The sequence below is a fragment of the Nansenia antarctica genome (genome assembly GCF_963989245.1).
Source record: "Nansenia antarctica genome assembly, chromosome: 8".
Lineage (NCBI taxonomy): Eukaryota > Metazoa > Chordata > Actinopteri > Argentiniformes > Microstomatidae > Nansenia > Nansenia antarctica.
Genome location: NC_137678.1, coordinates 13601903 through 13616382, shown reverse-complemented (window position 1 = coordinate 13616382; position 14480 = coordinate 13601903). Strand labels below are relative to the sequence as shown.

General features: G+C 48.4%; 1 protein-coding gene across 1 annotated transcript in view; it reads left to right on the top strand.

Moving 5' to 3' along the window:
• Positions 1-7887, top strand: part of cnot4b (CCR4-NOT transcription complex, subunit 4b) — a gene marked incomplete at its 5' end in the record, with an annotated part of 30176 nt that extends 22289 nt beyond the window's left edge. The window contains 2 exons of the mRNA XM_080538063.1: positions 2563-2829; positions 7537-7887. Coding sequence (XP_080394189.1) covers positions 2563-2829; positions 7537-7856 — 587 coding nt within the window. The 3' untranslated portion in view covers positions 7857-7887. The remainder of the gene's footprint in view (positions 1-2562; positions 2830-7536) is intronic.
• Positions 7888-14480: the final 6593 nt, after the last annotated feature.

Sequence of the window (14480 nt, the reverse complement as noted above, 5' to 3'; positions counted from 1 at the left end):
AGCTCCCTGCCTCTCCCTCCCTCTCCTGTCTGATGAATAAACCATTCAACGTCGGTTTGTTTATCTGCGGATGCAAATGGCTACACACAGGTGACGATGTTAATGCCCGGCCACGCTCCCCTGCTTGACTAGCGTATTAGAATGAAAGGCAGGAGGGGGGGGGGTGCGGTTCCGGAGGGGGGGAGGGGGGGGGGGGGGGTCTGAGTGAGAAGAGAAGATCACAGGGGAATACTGAAGACTTTCAAGAAGATTTTTTTAAGATTCTGAAGATTCACACACACACACACACCACTTCTCTGCGAGCAGCTTCCCACTCATTACCCACTGTGCCTTCTACTGCCTTCCGGACTGTAGCTGACTGGATGGTGTGTGTGTGTGTGTGTCTGTGCGTGTGCGTGTGCGTGTGTGTGTGTACACACTGTACGTACATAGCCGCCTTGTGGGCTTTATGAATCAGTCACTAACAACGGAAACGTAGGGACCGACCGGCCGTCCTGTCGGTTAGTATGTATTATTCATCGAGCCGTCAGTGGAGTGGAAGTGCTTTTCCTTTGTCACGCCGGCGTCCCTGTATCTCCAGCCCGACATCATTAAGGCTCCCAGTGTTCTAAATGAGCCCTCCTCCTCCTCAACCACACAACATCCAGACTCCTGACGGTCCTTAGGGAGTGAGGGTAGAGTATACACACACACACACACACACACACACACGGCCCTGAATTAGCTCTCTCTTGCCACCAGCTGCTTTCTTATACCCCGAAAGGTACACATTTCTAACCGCATAGATCCCACACACACACACACACACACACCCCACACCCCACCCCCCCCCCAAGGGATGGTCTTGATTTGATGGTCTCGAAGCCTAGGTCAGCCCAGAGTCTTAGACCCAGTGGTCACACCATCACCTGATCAGTGGTCGCTGTGTGGGTGGCGGCTTTACCTCTGGAATGTTCCGTAGCCACCCCTCCAAAAACGGATTAGCTTTTATTAGAAGTTATTTTTCTGAGCGGGGCAGTCCCACTCATATTTCTCATTTTATTGGACAGATACAGTGAAGACAAGTATGGAGAAGAAGGGAGAGGGCATGTCAGCAGGGCATGGGCTGGATTCGAACCCATGCCAATATGGGCATATGTGTGCACTGTAGACCGCGGTGCTAGACCACTCTTCCACCCCAGACCACTCTCATTTTGTTCTCATATGTTGGTGTGAAGTGATTGTTGCATCATAATCACAGAATGGCCGTGAATAAAGCGTGAGAGTGGGGACAAACGTAGCAAGTTTGTATGGGAACTTCCCCCTTATCCCCCTTACTCTTAGCATCCGTACAGAACAGCGGTATCTCTATGAACCTTATATAACTTTTTCTTTCTTTCCTTTTAAGCGGAGTGGAATCCCTCCATATTTGTATTCGATTTTTTCAGACTGTGGGAGAACCTCACTACCAGATTGCCTGACCTCTCTCTCTCCCCACCTTCAGGGGATGATTATCTGTGTCTGGGTTTGTTGGGTGTGTTCCCACTAAGCCACGTCACTGACACAACCCCCCCCCCCCGCCCCCCTAGTGTCTTAGTTGTTGGTACAGAGGTTGAGTTCAGTTGCAGGGCCAGCTGTGTTCTGTTTGCCGCAGAGGGTACAATTACCTTTTCGAGAAACGCCTTTCTCCTGCACGCTGTCTGCTCAGCTCCTATCTCAGGTGTCCCACAAGATCGCCTGTCTGCCAGAGGCTGAAACCCTCAAGTACTTTTTGTGTGTGTGTGTGTGTGTGTGTGTGTGTATTTGTTGGGGTAGGGGGGAAGTCAGGCAACGAAAGCAGCTAGTTGCTCCGGTGGGAGAAGCTGTGTGTCCTGAAGAAGCTGTGGGGGAAAAATCTGTGTGTTGCATCGCCCGTTCATAGAAAGAAAGGATAGGCAGCTCCTACCTCCCCCTCCCGCCCCCTCCCGCCTTCCTTAGACTGACAGAACAGCTCCAGGAGCTCTCTGTGTCTAAATAATTAAATAAAAAATAAAAAACACCACAGGTTTATTTTGGAGCCGGTCCAAGTACCATAAAGTTTTGTAATTATTTAAGAGGAACCGGCGACTCCCTCTGCTCTCTCATCGGCGTAACGCGGTACGACAGGAACGTGGGCGCTGAGACGAGGAAGTAACAGCGTTGATGATGTTGACGGAGGAGGAGGGGGTTCAGCGTACTCGTACAAGCATGTTCCCAATTAATCTTCTGAGTAAACATGGGACGTACTTTAGGGAATTAAGAGGGATAGACTTTTTGGAGCCGTTTTGAATTGATAAGAGGAGTATCGAGAAGTACTCGGCCTACATTTTCGAGGACCCGGGACTTAATTATCGCTAAATAATAGGACATCTGCGGTTTGCCTTGGTGTTGTGTGCCGATTGTCGGCCGATTGATTGATTGATTGATTTAGACCAGGTTCGTCCTGTGGTCGTTCCTGGAGCCGAGTAGCCTGATGACGTGAGAGAGGGTTAGGGTCGGGCCCTCTCCTCTGTACTCTGTTTTATTCTAAAAAAAGGCTTGTGTCTCTCTTCTGTTTCTGTGCAGAAAGCGGCGGTGGGTCAGTAGAGGGTATTAACGTGAAAGAGTGGCAGGACGGCCTTAGAGCCCTCTTGCCCAACATCAACATCAACTTTGGGGGGCTGCCCACCCCCAACTCCTCCTCATCGTCCTCGTCCTCTTCCTCGTCCTCCTCCTCCTCCTCGTCCGGTGTTCACCACCACACAGGGGCGCCGGTGGGCTCCGGCGGGGGCGTCTCACATAGCCTTAGCTGGGACGGGCCGGCCAGCTGGATGGACCCGGCCATCATCACAGGTAAAACTGCAGCCTGGAGCTGGGACTAGTCAGGGACTTAGGCTAGTTAGGGACACTAATATTCTAACCGTTGTAGGAGGGAGATTGACTGACTGGTGTGTTGAGGGGGGGGGCGTTTACTGGTGTGTTGAGGGGGGGTTTGTTGAGTGATGCATGTGAACTCTGGAGTTGGGACCAGTCAGGGACTTAGGTTAGTTAGGGACACTAATATTCTAACCGTTGTAGGAGGGAGATTGACTGACTGGTGTGTTGAGGGGGGGGGGCGTTTAACTGGTGTGTTGAGGGGGGGGGGGGGGGCGTTTGACTGGTGTGTTGAGGGGGGGCGTTTGACTGGTGTGTTGAGGGGGCGTTTGTTGAGTGATGCATGTGAACTCTGGAGCTGGGACTAGTCAGGGACTGAGGGACACTAATATTGTAACCGTGTAGGAGGAGAGATTGACTGGTGTGTTGTTGAGGGGAGTTGTGTGTGTTTTGTGATGCATGTCGACTCTTGGACGTTGGAGGGCACAGCAGCTGGCTTTGCGTGGGCGATACTAATTCATAGGACTTGACTAACACACACACACACACACACACATATATTATTAATATAATAATAATAATCATTATTATTATGATATTGTTATTATTATTATTATTATATATTATAATTAATATGTATTTATGTATATATTTATTTATTTATAATTTAATTATAATATTATATATTATAATTTCCTATATATTCTATATATATATGATTTCCTATATATATGAAGTCCCTCAGTAATTAGCAGTTGGGTGATGTGAGCTGGACTAACAGTGTGGTGGGATGTGCTGCGAAAGCTTCCTTCTGTGGACTGGAAATTAGGTCATTTAGTCACGGTTGATGAAGGGTTCATAATGTGACGTAGATGATGGTAGACCAGGAGCATATCTCCTAGTGACTTACTGTTTGTCTTGGCATTGCTTGTTGTTGTTGTTGTTGTTGTTGTTGTTGTTGTTGTTGTTGTTGTAGTTGTAGTTGATGGTGGTGGTGGTGACACTGGTCCCAAACACATCTCTCATGGGGTGTGATCCGAGGTCAGACTGGTCCAGAGGGTGGGGGCGGGTGTGTGTGTGTATGGGGCAGGGGGGTGAGGAATCTAGGTTACTCGGGTCATCCCTGGGGCCTAGTTAAGAGTCGGCCTTGTTCAGCCTATATTTTGCTCCTTTTAAACACATCTTGGTGTATTATGTTGTGTTTTGTAAACTGCACAATGGTAAAGTATGGCTAGGGTTTGGCAGATGGACACAGCCAATGTAATCTGGGATTAAATGTTCTCCACCAACCAGGTAATCCAAACAATCCCCTGTTTGTCGGCTCTGTAAAAATCCTTACCTGCTCTTCCAGGTATTCAATGTTTTTATTATTTATTATGAATGTGTTGCATTGGAAATGATGTGTGCTTCTTAGGCTATAATAGGCTAGGCGATGTCAATGTTACACTCAGAGAAGAGAAACCATTCCAGAAGTTGGGCGCGGTCATTGTTAGCACAGACATGGTCAGTTGCAAAGTTGTCATATTGAAAGTTCCTCTGCAGCATAATGATAATTGAATAATTCATTGGATTTATACAGCGCTTTTCCGGGGCTCAAAGATGCTGACAAAATGGGAAAAACAGAAAACACAGAAACAACAAGCAACAGATAACATGAGCACATAGAACATAGGGGAAAAGCAGGTAGTATAGGGGAAAAGCAGGTGTCTCAGGAGACGTAGTTCTTGGGGGGTGGTAATGTCTCAGGAGGAGCAGAGACTGCAGTTTTCAAAGTTTTTCCGTACCTCCAGCAGATAACACACCGCAATTCACCTCAGTTGAAAACAATTCGTTTTTTAGTCAGTGTTCGGGTTGAGACGGCAGTTTTCAAAGTTTTTTTTTTTTACCGTCGAGTAAAAAAGTAAAGACAATTAGTACATCCAGCATGACTCCCCCTGACTTGTGCGGGGTGTAATGCCAGAAGATCTTGCACAGCCGGTTGTCTGAGAGTGTGTTCCTCACAGCATCTGCCACCGCCTTCCATCCCTCCATCGATCTCTCTCTCTCTCTCTCTCTCTCTCTCTCTCTCTCCCTGCCTGCTGGAGGTTGGGGGACGGGGGGGGGGACGTCTGGTGTTGTCCCCTGGCCCGGAGCGAGATGCATATCCCAATGGGAAGCAATGATGCTCATAACACCGCCCGCCTCCGCAGCAATTAGCCTTATGAACGCAAATCTCTTCCCACTTCCATCCGTGCGTCGGTTTGTGTGTTTATGCAAATGAAGGCCGTGTCAAAAAGACTGCTGGCTTCCCTTCCTCTGGCACCCGCTGCTCTGCGGGGAAACCAAACTATACTACCCATAAAATATATATAATAATATCATATATATGTAATATACTACTCATAAAATATATATAATAATATCATATATATATATATAATAATATCATATACTGTATATATATAATATACTACCCATAAAATATATATAATAATATCATATATATATATATATATAATATACTACCCATAAAATATATATAATAATATCATATATATGTAATATACTACCCATAATATATATATATAATAATATCATATATATATATGTAATATACTACCCATAAAATATATATAATAATATCATATACTGTATATATATAATATACTACCCATAAAATATATATAATAATATCATATATATATATAATATACTACCCATCAAATATATATAATAATATCATATATATATATATGTAATATACTACCCATAAAATATATATAATAATATCATATATGTATGTAATATACTACCCATAAAATATATATAATAATATAGGCCTAATATATATAATATAATACCCATAACATATATATAATAATATAATGTATATATAATATAATACCCATAAAATATATATATATCATAATATATATATAATATAATACCCATAAAATATATATAATATATACAGTATATATATAATGTAATTCCCATAAAAAAAACATACTATAATACCCATGTTCCTGAAGTGCTCTGATGCAAAGACAATTGGGAGGAATCCTAACTCTGCAGTCATCGCAGATTTTCCCCCTGTGACATCAATGCAAGATTTGCGTGCTGAGATCCTTGGGTGAACTATTGACTTTGACAAGTGGGAGCCTCAGTGCTGCCCCTACAGCCCCGTCTCAGCATGCAGTGTTTGCTGATGTGAACCTGCAGTGATCAGCAGAAAGACCCAAGGCATTAGCTCTGCAGTGGGGGGGCTGTCCTCATTCCTGTAAGGATCTAATTATCTGGTGGTCCAACATTGGCCAGCATGACTAGTCGTCTTAATTGATAGTATTGATAGTCTAGGGGCAATAACAACGATTAGTAGAGATTGGCCAAATAGTCCACTTCATCATCATAAGTGCCATCTTTCTACCCCAAGGGGCAGCAGCAATCAAAGAGAAAGCTTTTTTTTCTTTTTTCTTTCAGGGTTCCCACGGGTCCTTGAAATCCTTGAAAGTGTGTGAATTTGAGAGAAAAAAAATCAAGGTCTTAAAAGTTTTTGAAAATAGACATAGGTCATTGAAATGTGTTGGGTCCTTGAATTTGAGGGAATTGACTCTTGAAAGTCCTTGAATGGTGCTTGAATTTGATGTTTCAGAAGGTGTGGGAACCCTGTTCTTTCTTCCAAGAGGTCATGGTTATTTCCCACAGGTCGTGTGTGTGTGTGTGTGTGTGTGTGTGTGTGTGTGTGTGTGTGTGTGTGTCGGCAGACCTTAACACCGAGCGTTCAGTTTTACCACTAAGTCATGGGCGCCAGGCTCTGTGTAGTACACCACCCCTGCCTGCAGGGAGATGAGCCGTCTCCTCTCTAACCGCTGAGTGTAACGGCGGCCGATTGATTCCTTCTGTTTGAGCCTCTGCGCTTTAATACCGGGGCCCCTTTTATCAGCCACCCGTGCCCGTTCCAGAACCAGTTGATATGTGGTGTCAGCCTGGTCAGTGATGAATGGATGGGCTTACAGCCCTAAGTCTGATCCTGTCAGAGCTCCTGAGAGAGAGAGACCCCCAACTCCCGGGCTGTGTTGGTGTTCAACCCCTGGGTTTCTCTCTTAGGGCTTTCACAACGGCAAGGAACCGTTCCCGTTCGTGTTCTGAAACCTCCGAACCTCGGTGCTGTCTGGTGAACCAGCCCGCGTTCATACCAGTGTCACCAGAACCATCCGCGTCATCAACGATGGGTGATGAATGGTCGGGATAAACAAAAATGTCACAACCAGATGGCAGCTACTTCACTGGAAATGAGGATAATATCTTCCACTAGAGTATCTGAAATAAACACTATTTTCTATGAAACAAAACAAAAGACACTTTCTACACACATTCTCGTGCTAACCAGCTGCTCCTTTGCTGGAATAGAATTGCCGGTGTGAAAGCCCTATGTGTGTTGGTGTACTGGGCTTCTCTGTGTGTTGGTGTTCAATGGGGAAGATGGGTGGCGGGAGTCAGACCTCTTCTGTACGATTGTTCTCACTACTTCTCTCCTTCTCCCCCCCCGTCTCTCTCTCTCTCTCTCTCTCTCTCTCTCTCTCTCTCTCTCTCTCTCTCTCTCTCTCTCTCTCTCTCTCTCTCCCTCTCTCTCTCTCTCTCCTCTCTCTCTCTCTCTCTCTCCTCTCCTCTCTCTCTCTCTCTCTCCTCTCACTCTCTGTGCTACAGGTATCCCGGCGTCCGCAGGTAACAGTCTGGACTCTCTCCTGGACGACAATCCTCCGCACTGGCTCAAGTCCCTGCAGGCCCTCACAGAGATGGACGCCCCCCCCAGCTCCACGGCCCTCTCCTCTCAGCCCCCCCACAGCAGCCCCTTCGCCAGCCAGGTCCCCCTCCACAGAGGCGGCTGGGCGCCCTACCCCCCCCTGCCCACAGCCAACCCCGCCAGCCAGTTCCACTCCCCTCCCCCGGGCTTCCAGACAGCCTTCAGACCGCCGGGCCAGAACCCCACAGACCTGCTACAGAGTGCTGTTATGGACCGCCACTAACTAGGGACTGCGAACAGTTCATCCATAAACAACCGCCCCCCCCCCCCCCCACACACACACACACACACACACACACACACAGAAACACACAACCAAATCAGCAGAGATGCAGAGATACAAAATGATAACAAGAATGCTATATACATTTTTTTTTTCTTCTTCCTACTCCTCCTGATCTTCTGAGCTCTCGTGTCCTTTCTTGGTTTTTGGTTCGGTTGTTTTTGTTAGCCTAAACGAACTATCCCAGCCACACTTCCTGTCTCCCAGCCACACTTCCTGTGCCTCTTTCTGACCACATCATAATCACATAACTACATCTCCATTGGCAACAGTCGAGACAGATCCCCTCAGGATTGTTGGGTACGGAGTAATCAGGGGTTACTAAACTAAGAATGTTATTTTACCTCATTACAAGATAGTGGTGAACCCGATATATTGAACACCGGATCCTGTCAGATGCTCTGAACGTCGAGAAAATTAAACCGAGTTTGAGAGGATACTGCAAAATAGTATGAGTTGGTTGACTGATGTTTTGAATGTGTCTACCTTCAAAGCTATGCCAAAAAACCTCATCTCCTCCATCTGTCTTGACCCCAAAGCAGTGGCTTCCCGTGAGCCCCCAGAGGCGCGAGATTCAGAGAAATCGAGTTTGTGCTATACAAAAGGCCTTTTATCTTTGATCAAGTTGGGTGCTTTAGCTTTTTATTTAATTCACAGGATCAAAGGAATTCCCATCCATCCTGCCTGTGTGGTGGAAGGTGATCAGTGACTGAATGGTCACCATCAGTACGTCATCTCCTTAGACCTGCTGTGGTTGTAGCATGGCTTTACATGGTAATGGGGGGGGGGGGGTCAAGATTCTTGTCAGTCTCCTTGGTAATGGAGACCAGGGTAGGGCCTATTGGGTGATTGGGTAGCCCTGCCTCAGCCTTCCCTGTGTGAACGCGGTAAGGGATAGGAGGACTCCTCCTTCTCCACACCCTCGAGGTCTCGCTGCTGTACCTCTGTATCAGAGGAAAGGTGCAGCACCAGACCAGACCAGACCAGACCAGACCAGACCAGGTTGCAGGTGGCCTCTGAATCTCAATCGGAGAAGGGAGAAGCTGGGTACGACTGCCCCAAGGGAGGGGGCCTACTATCTCAAAGGGAGATGGAGGTGTGGCCTTCTAAGCAGAGGGGTAGGGGGGTTTAGGGTGTTAGGGAGTCAGGACACAGGACGCCACCGTGTGGCGCTCCTCATAGCTGCCGTCTCTCACAGACTCTCGTCCCTGGTTGGATAACCTGCACGGAAGGAGGCCGCTTACAGCCAATAGGGCAGAACTCCACGTTTTTGGTAGTGGAGAGAAGAGGAACGTGGTTCGCAGGGTTCGTAAGGAGTGAGAAGCAGGATGGGAGAGGAATGTTGGAGCCTGTACTGTAACACCAATGTTTAATTTAGGGGTGGGCATCGACGATCGATAATTGATCGTCGATGCCCACCCCTAGTTTAATTAGTTGTTAATTCGTGGGATTATTATTTGGCATGTTGATTTTAAAACTGGTTATAATCATCGGGAAAGGGGGCATGTATGAATGATTCAAATAAATGATTTGTTTATTTTTAACTGAATTTGGCTGCTCCATACTTGGATAGATTGGTAGATTGGTACAACATTTTTATTTTGACAGCGCGACGACGGTTAGATCCCATTCCACCTCTCTGTCATTTCTCTTTCTCCGCAGCTGTGCTATCTTTTGAGGTGTGTGCTGGGATACTAGTATTAAAGGGCAACTCAAGCAATCAGCAACATATGGGTGGAACAACATGAACCCTTAACATCATTTCCCAACCCTCAGTCTTGTTTGAATGGTCTTAATTTTTGTTCACTGCATAGGTTCTTGCCAACCTTTCGGCATTCAGCAGTATTCATCACTATTAAGGATATAACAACTCAAAAGAAACCAATGCAGTCTAACTATGGGTTTTGCACAATGCTAAAAAAAACAACAACAACAAATGAAGAGTCTAAAATGAAGAGCTGAAGGAATTGTACCTCGATCTACAGGTCTGGAAGAAAAACTAAATCTTAAATAAAAGAGAAAACATGACACTTGAGTTTGACTTCTCTGCTTTTTTTTTAACCATAACCTCATTCATCCTCATCTGATCTAGCAAGCGATAACATAGGCTGCAAACTGCACATCGAACCAGGCTGTGAACATTTACATTTACATTTTCGGCATTTAGCAGACGCCTTATTCCAAAGCGACTTACAATCAATACATTTGAATACCAAGCATGGAATGGAATGGACTTTATTTGTCATTGCTACAGTACAGGTACCAAACAACGAAATTTAGGAGGGGTGGCTCCCCTGGTGTTAGGAAAGGAAAAAAAAAAAAAAAACATTTTAGAAGAAGCATAAAATCACAAGAAGGTAAGGAGCTGGTTTACATAAATAAAGGCTATGTACACAATCCACTGTACTATACTGCACAGATAGTCAACTAGGGTTGTCATATTGCACAAAAGTATTTTTTCACGTTATTTTAAAGTGTCACAGTTTGCAGGCTTGAAATGTACATGTTTGTGCCTCAGCACTAGCTGCCATACAATCCGTCCGGACTGTCCTGGGCCCAGAACTTAGGCCTTTGCTGTGTTCAGGGACTTGACGGCCCAGTGGTAGAAGCAGTTCTTCAGTCTGTTTGTCTTAGCGGCCGGGGTCCTGTACCTCCTATTCGAGGGCAGCCTGATAAAGTGTTCGTGCCCAGGGTGGGTCGGGTCCCTGGAGATCTTGGAGGCCTTCCTGAGACAGCGTGTGTTGTACAGCTCTTCCAGAGAGGGGAGGGGGGCGCCGGTGATCTTCTGTGCTGTTCTCACGACTCTCTGTAGCGCGTTTCTCTCCGCTGTTGTGCAGCTGTGGAACCAGTTGCAGATGCCGTAGGTGAGGATGCTCTCCACTGCGCCGTGGTAGAAGGCCACCAGTATCTCCTGCTTGTTGTGTTCTTTCCTGAGGCATCTCAGGGTGTATAGCCGCTGTTGTGCCCTCTTGATGGTGCCTTTTGTGTTGTCCTTCCAGGCCAGGTCATCCCGCATGTGATGTCCCAGGAATCGGAGGGTTGAGACTCTCTCCACGCTCTCTCCGTCGATGAGCAGTGGCTGGATCTCGGACTTTTTCCTCCTGAAGTCTACGATGAATTCCTGGGTCTTTGACTTGTTTAGCAGCAGGTTGTTAACCTTGCACAGCTTGCTCAGTTGCTCTACCTCATCCCTGTACGCCGCCTCGTCCCCCCCCGAGATACATCCCACCACGGTGGTGTCGTCTGCAAACTTTACGATGTAGTTGCTGGGGTGGACGGGGGTGAAGTCGTGGGTGTAGAGGTTGTAGAGGATGGGGCTTAGCACGCAGCCCTGGGGGGACCCAGTGCTGAGGCTGAAGGCTGTGGAGGTGTGGGGGCCCACCCGCACCCTCTGGGGGCGGTCGGTCAGGAAGTCCTTGATCCACGCACATATAGAGTGTGATAGACCCAGGTCTAGTAGTTTGGTCACTAGCCTGTCTGGAAGGATGGTGTTGAAGGCGGAGCTGAAGTCCACGAAGAGCAGTCTCGCGTAGCTGTTTCCCCTCTCCAGGTGGGATAGAGTGGCGTGGAGAGTCGTTGCTATGGCGTCCTCTGTGGACCTGTGGGCTCTGTAGGCGAACTGGTATGGATCCAGGTTGGGCGGGAGGCGTGTGAGTATGTGGCCCCGGACTAGTTTCTCGAAGCACTTCCTGATGATTGGTGTGAGTGCCACCGGGCGGTAGTCGTTTAGGCAGCTCACCGTGCTTTTCTTCGGGACTGGGATGATAGTTGAGGTTTTCAGGCAGGGTGGGACGGTGGCCTGGGACAGGGACTGGTTAAAGATGTTGGTGAAAACCCCGGCCAGCTGGTCGGCGCAGTCTCTCAGCACCCGTCCCAGGACGCCATCCGGCCCCGAGGCTTTCCTGGGGTCCACCGCCTTCAGTACGCGTCTCACCTCATGCTCTGTGAGGGTGAGGCTGCTGAGAGCTGGAGAGAGTGGTGTTTGTGTTGCGGTTACCTCCGTTCGCCCCTCGTCGAACCGGGCGTAGAAGGTGTTCAGCTTTCCCGCCAGCAGGGGGTCGTCCTCTGCGGCTGTGAGCCTGTTGGCTCTGAAGTTTGTCATCTGCTGAACCCCCTGCCACATCCGCCTGGAGTCGTTGCTCAGGAGGCATTCCTCAATCTTCTCTCTGTGCTCTGCCTTGGCCGCTTTGATGCCGCGCTTTAGGTTGGCCCTGGTGGAGCTGTACAGCGGTGTGCGCTTCCCTGCGAAGAAGGCGTTGTCCCTCTCGTTGATCAGTTTTTGGACCTTCCCAGTCATCCATGGCTTCGTGTTGGGGTAGACCCGGACCCGTTTGTCCACGGTGACTGAGTTGGTGCAGTTCACTATGTGGTTCAGAACCGACGACGTGTACTGTTCCAGGTCCTCATGCTCATATTCCTGCCATAGGGTGTCATTTAGGCAGATCTGCAGTGGAGCGGACCCTTCTGGCCAGGTTCTGACAGTCTTAGTGGTGATGGGAGCACTTTTCCCCATTGTAGTGTATGCAGGAATCAGGAGGATTGACACATGGTCAGACATGCCTAGATGAGCTAGCGGACTAGCCTTGTAAGCACGTTTGATGTTGGTGTATACCTTATCCAGTGTTTTTTCTCCTCTCGTTGCACATTTTACATGCTGATAGAACTTGGGTAGTACTGCCTTCAGGTCGACATGATTAAAGTCCCCCGCTATGATGTGAATAGCCTGTGGATCAGTGCTTTGTTGGCTACTGAATCAGTGCTTTGTTGGCTACTGAATCAGCAATCCACCATTCGTTGCAGGAAGAGTAATCTAGCTCGGGCCCGGGGCCACTGATAGAAGGAAAAACCTTCTCCCTATTATCGCCTTCTACTAAAACCTTTTTTTTTTCTTCTTTTTTTTTACTGGAGAAACTGAGAAACAGTACAAGGGGGGCAATAGAAGTTCTTAGGGACACAGTAGAGGGGAAAGCGGGTGTCTTTAGGAGACGTAGTGGTGAGGGTCCGAAGATGTCTCAGGAGGAGCAGTTAACCTGAAGAGATGGGTCTTCAGTCTACGACGGAAGATGGGTAGTGACTCTGCCGTTCTGACAGCCGTGGGGAGCTCATTCCACCAGTGGGGAGCCAGTCTTGTGAAGAGACGTGATCTGGCAGCCCGACTGCTGTGTAGAGGAGGTGGGGCCAGTCGGCCAGCCGAGGTGGAGGAGCGGAGTGAGCGGGCAGGGGTTTGGGGGGTTACCATTTCCTTCAGGTAGGCAGGGGCTGTCCCTTTAGCTGCCTGGTATGCAAGCACTAGGGTCTTGAATCTGATGCGAGCTGCTATCGGGAGCCAGTGCAGGGTGCGAAGGAGAGGGGTGACATGCGAGTATTTGGGGAGGTTGAATACCAGCCGGGCAGCAGCATTCTGGATGAGCTGCAGAGGTCTAATGGCTGAAGCGGGGAGCCCAGCCAGGAGTACATTGCAGTAATCCAGGCGGGAGATGACCAGTGCCTGGGTCAAGAGTTGCGCTGCCTCTCTGGTAAGGAATGGTCGTATCCTTCTGATGTTGTAGAGGAAGAATCTGCAGGAGCGAGCCGTTGCTGCAATGTTCTCCGCACAGGATAGTCGGTTATCCAGGATCACTCCAAGGTTCTTGGCTGTCAGGGAGGGGGTTACAGTAGAGTTCTCCACTGTGATGGAAAAGTCTTGGAGAGGGCAGGCTTTCCCGGGAATGAAGAGGAGCTCGGTCTTGTTAAGATTGAGCTTGAGATGGTGGCCAGCCATCCAAGTTGAAATGTCAGCGAGACATGCTGAGATACGGGTTGCCACGTGTACATCAGACGGGGGGAAGGACAGGAAGAGTTGAGTGTCGTCTGCGTAGCTGTGGTAGGAGAGCCCATGTGAAGAGATTACCGAGCCAAGAGACTTGGTGTAGAGGGAGAAGAGTAGGGGCCCTAGGACAGATCCCTGGGGTACTCCAGTGGAGAGGGTTCGTGGAGAAGATAGCGATTCTCTCCAGGTCACCTGGTAGGAGCGGCCCGCCAGGTAGGAAGAAAACCAGGAGTGTGCGGTGCCAGAGATGCCCAGGTCTGAGAGGATGGAGAGAAGGATCTGGTGATTGACTGTGTCGAAGGCAGCAGACAGGTCAAGGAGAATGAGAACAGAGGAGAGGGAGGAAGCTTGGGCAGAGTGGAGGGCTTCCGTGACAGCAAGGAGCGCAGTCTCAGTGGAATGGCCAGCCTTGAAGCCGGATTGGTGGGGGTCTAAGTGATCCATCTTCCGGAGATAGTCAGTCAGTTGTTTAGATGCCGCGCGTTCAAGGGTTTTGGAAGGGAAGGAGAGAAGGGATACAGGTCTGTAATTGTGGACAGATGATTGGTCAAGGGTAGGTTTCTTGAGGAGAGGCTTGACTCTGGCTATTTTGAAGGCCGCTGGGACAGATCCTGTGGATAGGGAGGAGTTGATTAGGGTGGTAAGGTAAGGAAGGATGTCGGCGGAAATGGATTGGAGAAGGGGGGAGGGGATGGGGTCAAGAGGGCATGTGGTTGCCCGCTTTGATGTGATAAGTGTGAGAATCTCATCGGGGG